General features: G+C 39.2%; 1 protein-coding gene across 2 annotated transcripts in view; it reads right to left on the bottom strand.

The window, feature by feature from the left end:
• Positions 1-13,684, bottom strand: part of LOC121184113 (dmX-like protein 1) — a 51,391-nt gene that overhangs the window by 9,452 nt on the left and 28,255 nt on the right. The window contains exons 30-42 of one of the 2 annotated variants that reach the window (XM_041041542.1): positions 13,444-13,542; positions 12,799-12,966; positions 10,695-10,886; positions 9,985-10,061; positions 7,726-7,847; positions 6,592-6,849; positions 5,883-6,085; positions 5,389-5,537; positions 5,066-5,151; positions 4,729-4,930; positions 4,017-4,134; positions 3,534-3,596; positions 1,407-1,493 (exon numbers count right to left, since the gene is read on the bottom strand). In XM_041041542.1, the coding sequence (XP_040897476.1) occupies positions 1,407-1,493; positions 3,534-3,596; positions 4,017-4,134; positions 4,729-4,930; positions 5,066-5,151; positions 5,389-5,537; positions 5,883-6,085; positions 6,592-6,849; positions 7,726-7,847; positions 9,985-10,061; positions 10,695-10,886; positions 12,799-12,966; positions 13,444-13,542 (1,824 nt within the window). The remainder of the gene's footprint in view (positions 1-1,406; positions 1,494-3,533; positions 3,597-4,016; positions 4,135-4,728; positions 4,931-5,065; positions 5,152-5,388; positions 5,538-5,882; positions 6,086-6,591; positions 6,850-7,725; positions 7,848-9,984; positions 10,062-10,694; positions 10,887-12,798; positions 12,967-13,443; positions 13,543-13,684) is intronic. The other variant, XM_041041543.1, reaches the window with a different exon arrangement.

Below are 13,684 nucleotides of genomic sequence, written 5' to 3'. Positions count from 1 at the left end.
GGGGAAGGGGAGATAGAATGAAGCTTAATGTATGTGCAAAATTTGAAAAGTTAGGAATTGTAACAAGAGTGAGAGTAAGAGTTTTTCTAACTCTATTTTGCCTATGGTCATAAAACCATTCAGCTTTTTGCTTTTAATGATGACCTGAAGTGCATCTTCCTTTGATCATGGTTGAGAAGAGGCCAGCACCAACTGCTTCCTTTTAAAATAAATAGCTGTATTCAAGCGTTAGTATCATACTGTGAACCTCGTCTTAAATCAAACAGAGAAAACACAAGTTCGACAACATCAAAGTGGATACAATACGGTGTAAGAGTTGTGCCACTGGCCAAAAGAATTTGATATTTGCTCTGAATTTGAATTGTGTGCTCTAAATTTGAAGAGGTATTTGTTGAAGTGACTTGAAATTCAGGTGTTTTTTAATATTCAGTTTAACATCCAGTACAATTTAAAACTTCAAATTCTGAATATAAATTTTTCTTTTATTCAGTAAGTGGTACATCTATTCAACCACACTAGAAAGTACTGTTAACATGCGCAGCTGGGCTGAAACTACTTAAAGATTAATTGATTTTTTTTGTCTGTGCTGTGTTGAGGGCATACAACATTGACATATTATCATTTTATGAAGGTGTACCGGCAAATGTGTCTGCAAACAGTTGCATATTTGCACATCAAGCCAGCATGGAGCGACATTAACATTTATATTGTGTTTCTGGCTGTTAGTCTACTACTTACTCTCCTTTCACCTCCGTTTTTGGTGGGGAATATCTGGCTCTTTAGCTGCTAAATGCTCTGGTGTGTTCAAAAGCTAGTTGCTAATTTTGTCTGCTCATTGGTGCTGGGCAGTGGCGTAGTGTACAGTGGTATTATAGCTTATCAGCTTATCAGAGATTCGTTGACAACAGCTGGTTGGAAAGAGGTTGATGTGATGAGGTTGGGAGGTAATGTATAAGAATATAAAAATATAAAAGACCTGAAAGTATATCTCTGAGAGAGATTAGATAGGAATAAATGGCTGATGAATCAACTCCAACTGAATGTTACATGACACAAAGCAGATTACATTTTTTAACGGTTCATTTTTGCAGCTCTGTTGTTTGTTTGGCATTTTCCATGGGAGAAACCTAGGCCCGTCTGTCTATACATTTTATATTTTCCCAGTAACTAAGAAAAAAAAAACAATGAAACTTTAATACAGAGATTACTGCACAGGCTTCCATAGTACTGATTATTTATAACATTACTAAACAAATTGAGTCGCATACATTATTCTCGAGGTGGACGTTGTGAGGTTTAAATAGAAAGACCAGTATAGGCCAGACGGACTGATAAACCCATGAAGTCCTGTGCCTGTCTCACAGTATATTGTGCTGTTCAGTGACATCTGTGTAAAGCAGTTGTACCTTGTTGATGGCAAACGCTGTGATAATGTCAGATTCCTTGTGGATGATGCGTGCCTTTCCTCCGGGGCTGCCCAGATCTGACTCAGTCTGCACAGAAGAGCAAACGCGCACACGCACACGCACACACATAAATCACCACCGTGGAGATTCAATCATTACAGATGAAACATTAGCAAACACTTCCTGCTGACAAATAACAGCCATGACTTCAGATACATTTCCCTTCATGCTACAGCACCAACGACCTGACAAGATCCATGAGAGGGGTTGTTAAATAAAGTGTCAAATTATTTGCTGTAGAGGATAACGGAGCTGATGTTATAAAAGAACCAAGCCTCAGTCTGGGCTTACTCTTTGTTTTCTGCAGTGTAATATGCACACTCTTTCTTTATGTGTTTGTCTTGCCTTTAGGAGTTAGGAGAGAACATGTGAGGTGCATCAGGCCACACTGTTAACCACAGCAGCCAACATAACTGGGTTAGTGTCATTAGATAGCATGAGCACAACAACCCTTAAGCAATGAGCACAAGCACACTCTGTACCATATAAGCCCTATGGGACACATGCAGTAGTAGTACAGTAGCTCTGCATATTGTATAGAGATGTTACATTTTACATTTTGATGCCAAAGTTACTCAAAATGAGACAGACATCCCTTTAGCATGAGATTGAATTAAAGTCTTTACTGCATTTATTCAAGGGGAAAAGACCATGTCATTTTCTGTCAGATGGAATAAAGTAAAACTTGACTTGCAGAAATCTAAATATGGTGGTTTACCATTTTCACAGAGCACATAATCCCTGTGGGACACAGATTCACTGCGACAGTGCTGGGCCCATTAATCAGAAACTATTCAGCTTCATAGCTTGTCCTCTGAGAGACTGGGTTAATTAACACTGAGCCAAATGGAGTAGCTATGACGTAGCGGCTTGCACAGCGAGAGCCAGAAGATTAGAAAACCTCTATGAAGCATCAGTTTACAGTGCAATTTAAGATTTATGGTTCCCATTCACATGAATATTTAGACAGCTAAATGTAAGATTAATATCAAATCCTGAGAGGAACGTTCAAGAGTTCATGGCCTTGGAAATACACGCACTGTAATTCTGCCAAGATTACAATTTTAATGTTTCTTAGATTAAATGTGACAGGCCACATTTACTATTCTATCACAGGCAAATACAATGACATGATGTGCATGTTCCCATATATCAGCGGTGCAGTTTGTGCCCCCCATGCTACAGTATGGTGACGTGAAGTTTCATAAGGTTTCACATCATCTGTGCAGAGTACGACACAGTCAACTCGTTGGTCTTATCAAAGCGGAAGTACTGTTGTTTATAATGAAAACATCACACATTTTTATAAACATGCTGTGAAAACTCAGATAAAACAATGCCATTTTGAAGTGGAGACTGGTTCTTGGAAATGTACTTTATGATAAAAATAAGTTAATTGTATTATTTAGACTTATCTGGTGCTGCTTTTAGAGTGATGCTCTGACCCATCACAGACTGTAAAGCGTAATGTAAACAGTACCGGTAAACTGCGTGGCCAACCATACAGTTTTGAAACCAGGTATTTTCCTTTTGTCGATTGTGACCAAAGCCATCTGAAAGGGTTTTCCGCAGTATACATGTTAAAAACATGTAACCCTACAGATAAGCAGTACGTGTTATCAATGCTATGAGAAAAAGAAAATGGCATTGTTTTATTTCTACGTTTAATTCCCAAGATTATTATTTTTCACAGAAATGTTTGTCCCGCCCCCAGGGCTGAGTGGTTTTTGAAAATTTTCAGTATCAGTGCCAATGCAACACAATACAATTTATTCTACATAATTTAAGTGTGTGGTTCTAAAAAACAAATAAGTAATAAGCCAAACATGTTTAATGTAGTCTTAACACAAACAAAATAACTTTACCTAAGTAAAATATATTTTAAAATTACTATAAAATCAGGCAATATCTGATCATAGAGTGAGTCGACAAGTAAAAAAAAATTTGAACTGACCAAACTTTTAGTCAATTTTCAATTTGGAAAGTATTGCAAAAGGTACTGAGGTTCGATACCAAGCCCACCCCACTCCAATACCATAAACAACAATTTATCTAAAGTAGCAGTACCTGATTGTTTCCTGTCTCGTCCATCCCTGAACATTTCATATTGTCAGTCTGGTCCTCAACCGACTTTAATGATTGGGGGAAGCAGCACGTGGCAGATACATCCACACACACACAACATACACCAACAACCAGTGATGTACCATGCAAACACACACAGAAACTGAATTATTGTAATGTTAATCAAACAGGGAGCAATTATTTGAATAAAATTAAAAGCATCACCATGCAACTGGAGGCAGTAATAATACATGTGGCTGGCATGCTGAACAAAAAAAAACAAAAAAAAAAACACAAATGCACCAACAGAGATGTAAAAGCAATAATGATGCAGTGTGCCTGGGGGTAAATACAGAGATGTGTTGTAGATTTTAATCATAAGAAAATAGTTAATGTGTTATTTAAAGACAATTAATACATTGTGCTAGCTGTGCAACATGGAGACAGTTCATGCAGTGGGTTGGCATGGTGCAAAACGTGGCGTACCTCATTCGGGTCCCGTTTCTTGGTAAAGATGTGTCTAATGAAAGTCTCCTGCACTTCTTCCTGCTTGACCAGATACTGCCACAAACGTTTCACTGGCAGTGCTGACTGGTGGTTAGTCCTGAAAAGAATAGAACATCTCCTGCATATTAACAGTAATGCTCATTAAATCTGTCATATCAGTTCACTGAGCCACAACTAAATGTGTTAAAAAATATTATTTCTGATTTGTGCCATTGGTGCTGATCTAAAAACTTTACATAGCTGGTGCTTAAGGCAAGACACATCACATGCAGAGTGGTGTTCTCCCAAGAACAGTAAATTCCCACAGTGCATACTGTACAAGCCATGTGGAAATCTACAGGGGTCAATCTGTGCAGGGATAAAACTGTGGGTCTGGAGTAAGGATGATATGGATGTGTGCAGATACATCTAGTACTGGAGGCAAACTGTAATCAATTGAACAGCATCATGTTAACATTAAATCATTATGTTTAAAAGAAGTATATCTTGGTTTTGGTCTGCCTCTTCTGCAGCACACTCAAACACAAACGCTTTTAAGGCGCTAAAGAATTACAAATATGTTCATCAACAAACATGCTAATGCTCACAAATTTCAAACTCAGTCTTTAAAAAACCCCCCAAAAAGGCAAGAAATTTCAAACCTCTCAAACATTTTTAACTTGTGATACTGATCCACAGCTCATGGTGATACCTGAATGGGGTGTTGGACGGTTCAAACAGGGCCTTATGTCTTAGCAGGGCGGGGCCAGGAGCGGCTGTTTCATCCTGGAGTTGTGTGGAGATGTATTTGGAAGGGGGGCCCCCGAAGATCTCTAGCCTCTTCTGCAGCACCTGCTCCCAGCGCTGCAGCGTTTTCAGCACAGCGTGACACAGAGGAGAGCCCACAGGCAGATCTGCATTAATAGAAGCAGGCACACAAACAAAAAGGCATAAGATTAGATTAGACAGGCTGTGAGAAATGGGGCAACACTTATCTACATCCTGGACATTAGTACATCAGAGGGTGTGTGGTGTATGTTAGTGTTTACCTAATAGATCATATCCTGCCATTGGGTAAAAGGACTTGAGGTTGACCAACACCAGCTGAACCACTGCGAGACGCATTAAACACCAACTGGGAGGAGAAGAAGCCATTACAAATCAGATTAAGGTTTTGAACATAAACACTGGGATGGGTTCAAAGCTGCCTTCAAAAAAACTGGAACCATAAATGTGTGTTCAGACTGAACGTGGAGCAAAATTTGGAAGCTGTGCAACTGAGTCTATGGATAGACACAAACAACTGTAATGACATGCATGTTTCCTTCAGGATGAGGTGAAGATGAGCCACCGTTTGCAGTGCTGTCATCACCTGTATGAATTGTGGTTAGAATGCTCTCGCTGTGGAGAGTTGGGGTCAAACACATCTTCATATTCATCGTCATCTTCGTCTTCATCCTGACTGCCCTGGCTCTCCTCAGAGTCATACTCAATTCTGTTTTCTGATGGTGGCAACAAAGGCTAAAACACACAAGAACACAATAACAACAGTGAAGAGGACAGATAAACATACTGTTTTAGGTTAAAAAAAGAAACATGCTTTTTCTTTCATTTGCTGACAGTCAGCTTTTGTACATGTTGATTATTATATTATCAGAGTAACACATCCAAATGATCACAAATTACTGCTGTCTTTCCATAGCAGAAACTACAAGCCGGACTGTAATATTATCAAAATATAAATGAGCCACCAATATGAAATACTATTCCAATGAAAAGCTACTCAAGCTAAATTCAGAAAAGAACGTCAAGAAGTCGATATAAAAGGGCCATGTTTTAACTTTCTTTTTTTCTTTGTATTTTTACCTTGGCAATAAAGTAGTCCCAAATGCTGAGCTCTGGAGGGACAAATCGTTCTTTAAAGATGGAGGCAGCTTCTTGTTCCACTACAGGGACACGCCTGGGACTGGATGGCCCCTCCCGCTCTATGCCAGACTCCTCTCTGGATCCACTGCGCGATGACAGAAGCCTGAACCGTCTGGACTTCTTGTCTGAGCCACTCGGAGAGGCTGCAGTGTCAAGAGAAAGCGGTTGTTAAAATACTATATCTATGATTTCAGCTTGCATCGCAACTACACACACTTGCTCATTTTCACATCTTGTATATACATATGCCAATCTGACATGCTTTTTTTTGCTAATGACAATTACATCACTTTTGAAATGTCTTCCTAAAAAAACAAACCCCAACAACACACAATAAAAACAAAACAGACAAACAAAAGAAGATAAAATGCCTATACAGTATTTCTCAAATAAACAGGAGTTACACTTGCATTACATCAGGTTTCTCCTGCCAACCACGAGAGAGTAGCACAGACAGAGTGTGAGGGAAACAGCTCCCACACTAACAGGCTGATGGATTTCACTATGACCTACAGACAGGAACCCAATTAATTTAGCAGAAGTGATTTGATTTAGCTACTGAGTCACCACCAAAAGAAAAACCCCACACAGAGAGACAGCCACTCAGGCGGACCATCAGAAGGAAGACCAGTTAGCCTGAAACAATCACCTGGTGGGGGTGTTCTTGTTGGGCTGTTAGGTTTCTCAATGACAGGGGTCCGGGCACCTCCTCCGAACACTGTCACCCAAAGCTTGCTGTTGAGAGGGTGGGCCACGATGCGAAACAGCTCGTTGCTGGAGTGAGTGGCCATGCCGTGAACAAACAGACTGAGGAAGACAGCAGTCAGGATCTCACAGAGCAGCACAGCCAAGCCTGGCTGGCTCTCCTCACCTGCCGAGCTCAACAGACGAATCAGAGAGGCGATACCTGGACAGAGGGATGAGTAAGAAAAAGAAGAGAGAGGGAAGAGAGAAAGACGGCAGTATTTGTAGAAGCAATTTAAGTGTGTAAACTACAAGAATTTTTTAATTTTTAGAAGTTGACCATAATACCGAGCTTTCTAAATCAATAACCAACACAGAAAATTTCATACAAAACAGAAGAAAACAACAATAAATCTATTTGAATTTGAGAAACATAAAAGCAGAATATTTAGTCTGCTGTATTATTCAAAGATTTGATTAAAGGATAAGTCTGAGGGTATTGTGTATTTCTCTTCTTGGCAACCCTTCCCATGAAAAGACCAAAGCCAACAATGAACTGATCCCACTAACAAGTATTTTCTGTGTAGTCAAACCCTGATATAGGATATTCCTTGGTAGCATAGACCCTATTTGCCTTCTAAAAACTATTAAAAACACATCAGTGAGCAACAGTATTGCACTGGGTGACATGCTTCTTTATTATGATGAACACAGGCACTGTATTTTATTTTGAATTAATCCCACATATACCAGCTGCTCTTGCTGCTGTAAATACTCACTGGAGAACCAAATGTATATTAATCTGCAGCTAAAAATAGTCTCCAGCAAATACAATATCGACTCATGTTCAAGTCTGTTTGGCAAAGAAAAAAGTATCCAGCTGTTTAAGGAATTTACTGAGCCTTTATTAAAAATGAGACTATATATTCATGACCTGTTTTTGGCTATTTAAATCTTCAGTGGAAATGAATCAGCCTGGAGCTGAATGTAACAGAGAGGAAAGTTGCACAAAGTTGTTGCTTTTGGACTTTTATTTGTTGATAATGAGAAAAAGTTCTTTTAATTTTAGCCAAAAATGTATATGTTTTGTTTGATTTACCTGGCCACTGCGCAGGAGAAGTGTTCGGCTGAACAGACTCATCCATGCTGACAGTTCTGACTGGCTGCTTCTGAGACAGCAATACACTCTGGTACACGATCCCGGTGAAATGGTTCACATGGCTGTGGGAGATCAAATAGACAGAAGAAAGAGACCCCATGGAGTCAGTACAGTGACACAAAACAAAAACATTTATATTTATAAATTTTATTATAAATGTACTAAAAAGTGAAATTTAAAAAATTGGGTTAGGTGGTGTAAATATATAATATCTAAATGTTTTGTCTTAAATGTGTTAACTTTGTTCTGAGCTCTGGGAAACAACAGTTTCTAAGAAGGAGGCACCACTGTCAAGCACTGTTCTGTCAAAGATATGAAATATTCATGTGATGCATCTCAGGTTAGCTGCCTATCTATGCTGTTTGGTCATAAAGAAGACACCCTTCATGATGAAGAAAGTGGCTGCAGTGAATTCTAGTGCTGTTAGGCTTCATATGGATGTTCACGTTGGCTGTTTTCTTACTGGTCAACAAAGTTAAACTGAAGTTAACATGACAACGCAGAGAGAAAAGAGCAGAACATGTATCAAAATACTGTCAACTTGGCAGCAACACCCCCCAACCTACATCCTGAAATCCTTTTTAAAAATTCACACTCTCTCTCTCGCTCACACACTCAAGAGGAAAAAATAGAAACGCAATTTCATCAAACCTCTGCAGCGACACACCAGGAGAGTTTATATGATAATTACCATAACAAAGACAGTGTTAAATTAGAAATAGCCTGGTTAATTTAGTTAGACTGCTCAACTCCCAGCAGTATGTGATAGATGGCTGTATGTGTGCATGTGTTAAGTATATAGAGGATAAGGAAGATGCAGAACCAAGTGCTCATTTAATCACAACACTTAGAGTTGTGTGAGGTTTGAAATAATATGTTCAGAGAGTTTGCGCTGATAGATTAATAAATGTTTTCACACTTAGCTTACAAAATTCTCCCTTTCTGACACATAATTTAATTGATACAAGCAATTCTATCTCTAGTGCCACAGCACTGTGGTGATAAAGGTCCCAGTCTGGTCAAGCGTAAGATAAAATAATTCTGTACAACATCAAGCAATTCGGCAGAACTATAACAGGAATTCACACAGCAGCACAGCTGTATGCCACATGGTTTATTTAAAAAAAAGAATCCCACACACAGTCATCCACCCATCCAAAGTTTAAATCCTACTGGACTGTCATCAAAATAATTGGGAGTTATGGTACATACGTGTCTTAAATAAATAATGTTCCTTCTATCTGTCAAAACCAAAGATCAAATTAAGTATTTACAACAAGAATGATAAGGAGCAGCTTTGGAGCTTTCATAAATGATTCTCAATATGATCAAAATAGACAAGTGATGCCTGTTATATTTTTGGTTAGCGAACTTCCAACATTCTTTTTTTTTAAAATCCATGCCTTAAATCACATCACTATAGCACTCTGTAAAACCAGCCTAAAGCATGTGTTAAAATGATTTCTCATAAACAAAACCTAAGACCTCTTGAAAAGCATTTTCCACTTTGGTAATAAATTTGTAGTGTTTGACTTGAACTGTATGTGTGCATTACCCTCTCATTATAAAGTATGCTTGGTTACCAGCAGTCATGTCCCTTCCCTCTTATTTCTTATTATTCTGCTCCAATAAGCCTAAAAACTGTCTAACACACACACACACACACACACAAATGTAACCAGAGGACAGAAATTAACATTATTTTTGTCAGCATTTTGTCATTTAAATGCTAGTGCTAAGAATAGGAAAACAAAATCAGATCACTCGTGACAGATAAATAAACCAGTGCCAGCTAGGTTGTTAATGGAGTCGTGTCAAGGTGAATGTGGTGGAAAATGAAAAAGCTGTATCAAAGTTAAGCATTGCTTGAAGACATATAAAGAATTCAAGATTCTTGCTTGGAGAGATGCTGCCCTGTAGATACCCACTATGAACTCAAACCTCTTTGAGTCAGGCTGCATAAAAGTGTTTTTCAAAGACTGAGCTGGGACATGCAATGATTTATTTCCCTACATCCCCAAATCATTAAGAAATGGATGGCCTGAAAATAGCTCAAGGTCTGTGATGTATGAGTGATGTGATGTATGAGTTCAGTATGAAACTGTGGATTAAGGTGCTTTGTGGAACAGTCACTGTAACATGACAACCTAGAGGGTTAGCCTAAAAAGAATAGTAATAAGCCAGAGTACTGACACTTACCTGTAGGTGTGTCCATCACACAGACACTGATATATACAGGCAGACAAGGAGGCAGCTAAGGTGTGCATCACATAGATCTGAAATGAGAGCCATGATCAAAGAAAAAGATGAATTAGCAGGAGTGTTTAATTGAGGTGCACTTTTTTTAGTTGCAGTGAGAAAAAGGGAGCACTTGTGATAAACTTGGTGATAAACTTGACTCTGCAGTCCCCTTCAGCTCCACAGAGCTTTATAGCATCTTTCAGCTCAGCGTTTCACAGCCCACAACTTCACTGTTTTCACACACTGCTCTTAAGAGCCAGGAGCTGATAGAGTGCAAAACAACAGCTAAAACATAAAATCATCAGGCTGACACCAACACAGTTTCTAATGAATGCTAATGTTTCTCAGCATCTGCTGGATGTGTAAGTACGCATGTTAAGAAGTTAGCTGTATATCAACTCAAACTGTGATAATATGTCACCGTTATATTTACTACTTCTTTCCATTGCCCACAAACTGCAAAACTGAACACACACACACACACACACACACACACACACACACACACACACACACACACACACACACACACACACACACACACACACACACACACACACACACACACACACACACACACACACACACACACACACAGAGAACACTAAAGCCCACTCTTAGCTATTTTGGACCCAAAGAGGAAAAAGATAAATCCGACCAGAGGCTACCTCATTGTTAATAACATCAGGATGTGGAGGAGAGTCAAGTGCATTGATGGTCTGCAAGATGTCATGAGTCAGGTTGGTCAGGTAGACGATGGGATTGGCCACCACTGTCTTTACATTAGCTGTGCAAGCCATGAGAAGAGGGATAGAGGTGGGCTGGAAACTTGACGTCATCACTGATTGAATGGAGTCGTCCTGTGGACAGAGGTCAGAGGGGAAAGTATCAAAACATTAGACTATGTCAGTACGTACATTAAAAAATGCCCCAGTGAATGCACACGCCGTTTTGAAATTGTTCATCACGCATAACACTGTCACACCTATACACTGGGACATATACTCTATATAAGCTAACACCACACCACAGTAAACTTAAAAAATAAGAGTAGATGCATTCAACTTTCACATATCTTTTTTTAGAGGGTAGAAGAGACAGCTCACACAGAGAGCTAGGAGCTGAGGGATGCTACTTTGAACTGTGAAACAACCTTTTCCTGAGCAATAATGAAGACAGTATGAGCCAACTGCTGGAGTGTCATACATGATTCCACATTTAAGAAAGAGCAGGATGTGTTTTCCAGTGTGAATGTGAATGACATTTGAAGAGCAACAGCAAAAAAAAGATATTGGCACTGAAGGAGTGCCTGGTTTTGTGTGTGTTGACTAGATTCCTGAACATGACTCTGTGTGTAAGAATACCACAGGCTTATGTTCGTTATGCTTGATGAATCACATTCAGTTGTCACTGAGCTCCTTCACAGAAGCTCCACACACTGACTGAAGTCAAGACAAAGGAAAAATACAAAAATACAAAAAGTTCCTCGACAACAATAGAGAAATTTGATAACCATGGGACCAGAGTTGGGACAAAAGAAACTGGTTTTATTCCAAAATCAAAGTAGAAGAGTAGAAAGGACTCCCAGTGACTATCGACTGTGCTAACATTCAAGAGCGTTGTTCCCATGCCGGCTCACTGAGTTGTTTACCTCCTAAAATTTGACTCAACCTTCTAATAGTCAGCCTAAGGCAGAACCTCCCTCAGGAGCTTGGAGATTCAGTACAACCTGTCAACCCATTGCTGGAGGTGTGCAGACAATCACCAATGCACAATAAGTAGGTCTGAATATGTGTGTCTTGGGAATCTGGTTACATTAAGACAAGCTTTTCAGATGGCTTCATGTTCGTCTTCATTTGTACTTTGCCAATCATCTGCTCGGTATCCTTCCCTTCAAAGAGAATATGTGATCAGTTAAATAATACTACAGTTCTGGTAAACTGCTTAATTGCTTTTACGTGCAGATAATGGTCTTTGTTGTTGCAGAAAAAAGATATTTTACTGACATTACTTTTGTTGTTCCTATTAAGATAAATAGTAATAATTAAGACAAATAATGTCTCATTCATTTTTCATTTATGTCCAGAACCTCAGACAGAGTCTGGCTAGGCTTTACTACCAATATAACCATAAGTCTGTGATGTAAATATGTTACAGTGCTTTCAGTAGTATCCCCACTGTAAGACCATGAACTAGGGCTGCAACAGCTATAATCAATTATTTTTTTTTTTCTCAATTCACTGATTAAAAAATAAAACTAAACTGTCATCATAATTTACCCGAGCTAGTTTGACAAGCACCCACACCCCCCAAATAGACCCCACACTATATTTTATATAAGAAAAACAAAAGCCAAGAAAAGCTGTGAACCTATAATCACCAAATGCTTGCCTTTTTTTTCTTATTCAGAGAAGACCTAGACTAGTAATCAATCTCCAAATTTTTTTTTGTCTCATGTATGTATAAGTCATATTTAATTCACCAAATTTGACAGACACAAACTCAAGAGACTGCAGCGTCAACAAATTGTCCTACTAATCACCAAAATTATAATCTAATAACATTTGTAATAAACAAATTGTCAACCAAGTGTCAATTAGCTGACTAACTGTTTTATCACCACCAACTACCAAGCAACCTAAAAAAACATCAGGTGGCAGAGTTACTCAGTGGGAACAGCTATGGTGCCAGACTAACTTGGCTGCCACCAAAAGACTGTCATGCTCTGTTTATCAGTGGCCTTTAGTGTGTGTCTGTGCATGTTTTAATTACCTGGTGAGACTCCTGAAGCAACAATATGAGCTCCATGCGTACAGAAGCCAGTCCCCCACCATGGGAGCCATGTAAGCTGCAGTAGCTCAGAAACATCCTCAGTAAGGGTTGGTTACTCTGCAACCAGTGTCTCCTGCTCCTCTGGCTGTCAGCATGAGGGCTCCCAGGCTGGAAAACCATTTTTGCTTCATTATTTTCAAAGAAAAATCAATCAACATCCCCGTAAATATGCCAATGTTAAGTAGCTGGCTAGTGTTCAAATAAAAGCCCCACGGTGGTAAGATTAAAAACAGCTGTGTTTCAAACCATGTACATTAGTCTGTTATGTCAACAATAAATTAGTGGGTCTTTGAAATGCAATTTTAATTTATGAATACACATTAAATGTACTGTATGATGCATAATTAAGTTTGCTGCTGAAACTGAACAAAATTTGCAGCAGTATGTTTGGAGGAATTTTGTGCAACAAACAGAGGTCTAACAACACAGAGATCCAAGGCGGACTGGTGCAACACACACTTTAATAAAACACAATTTTTCAAACTATGTCATGAAACACTGTGTTGCACTGTGTAACAAGTGTTGCATCGATTTTCCCACATGAACATCTGACAAATCTAGAAACAACCAGCTATCTACACCCACCTGTTCCTCCTCCACCAACCCAGAAACAGAGGCATCACCCTGGACAGACAGCTCTGGCAGGCAGGGCTTGTAGCTGCAGCATCGCTGGAGAGCCACCACCTGGGGAAAACAGAATTTTATCTTAAAATCAATTTATCAAGAAGAAATTTCTCATCCATGCGGGGGAGCGAAAGAAAAACATTTCACCAACATGTCAAACTGCGTTCGGAGTAGAAGGCAAAGAACTTCGTAAGAGAAAAAC

This window comes from Toxotes jaculatrix, chromosome 7 (genome assembly GCF_017976425.1).
Source record: "Toxotes jaculatrix isolate fToxJac2 chromosome 7, fToxJac2.pri, whole genome shotgun sequence".
NCBI lineage: Eukaryota > Metazoa > Chordata > Actinopteri > Toxotidae > Toxotes > Toxotes jaculatrix.
This window is presented reverse-complemented; position numbering and strand designations above follow the sequence as displayed.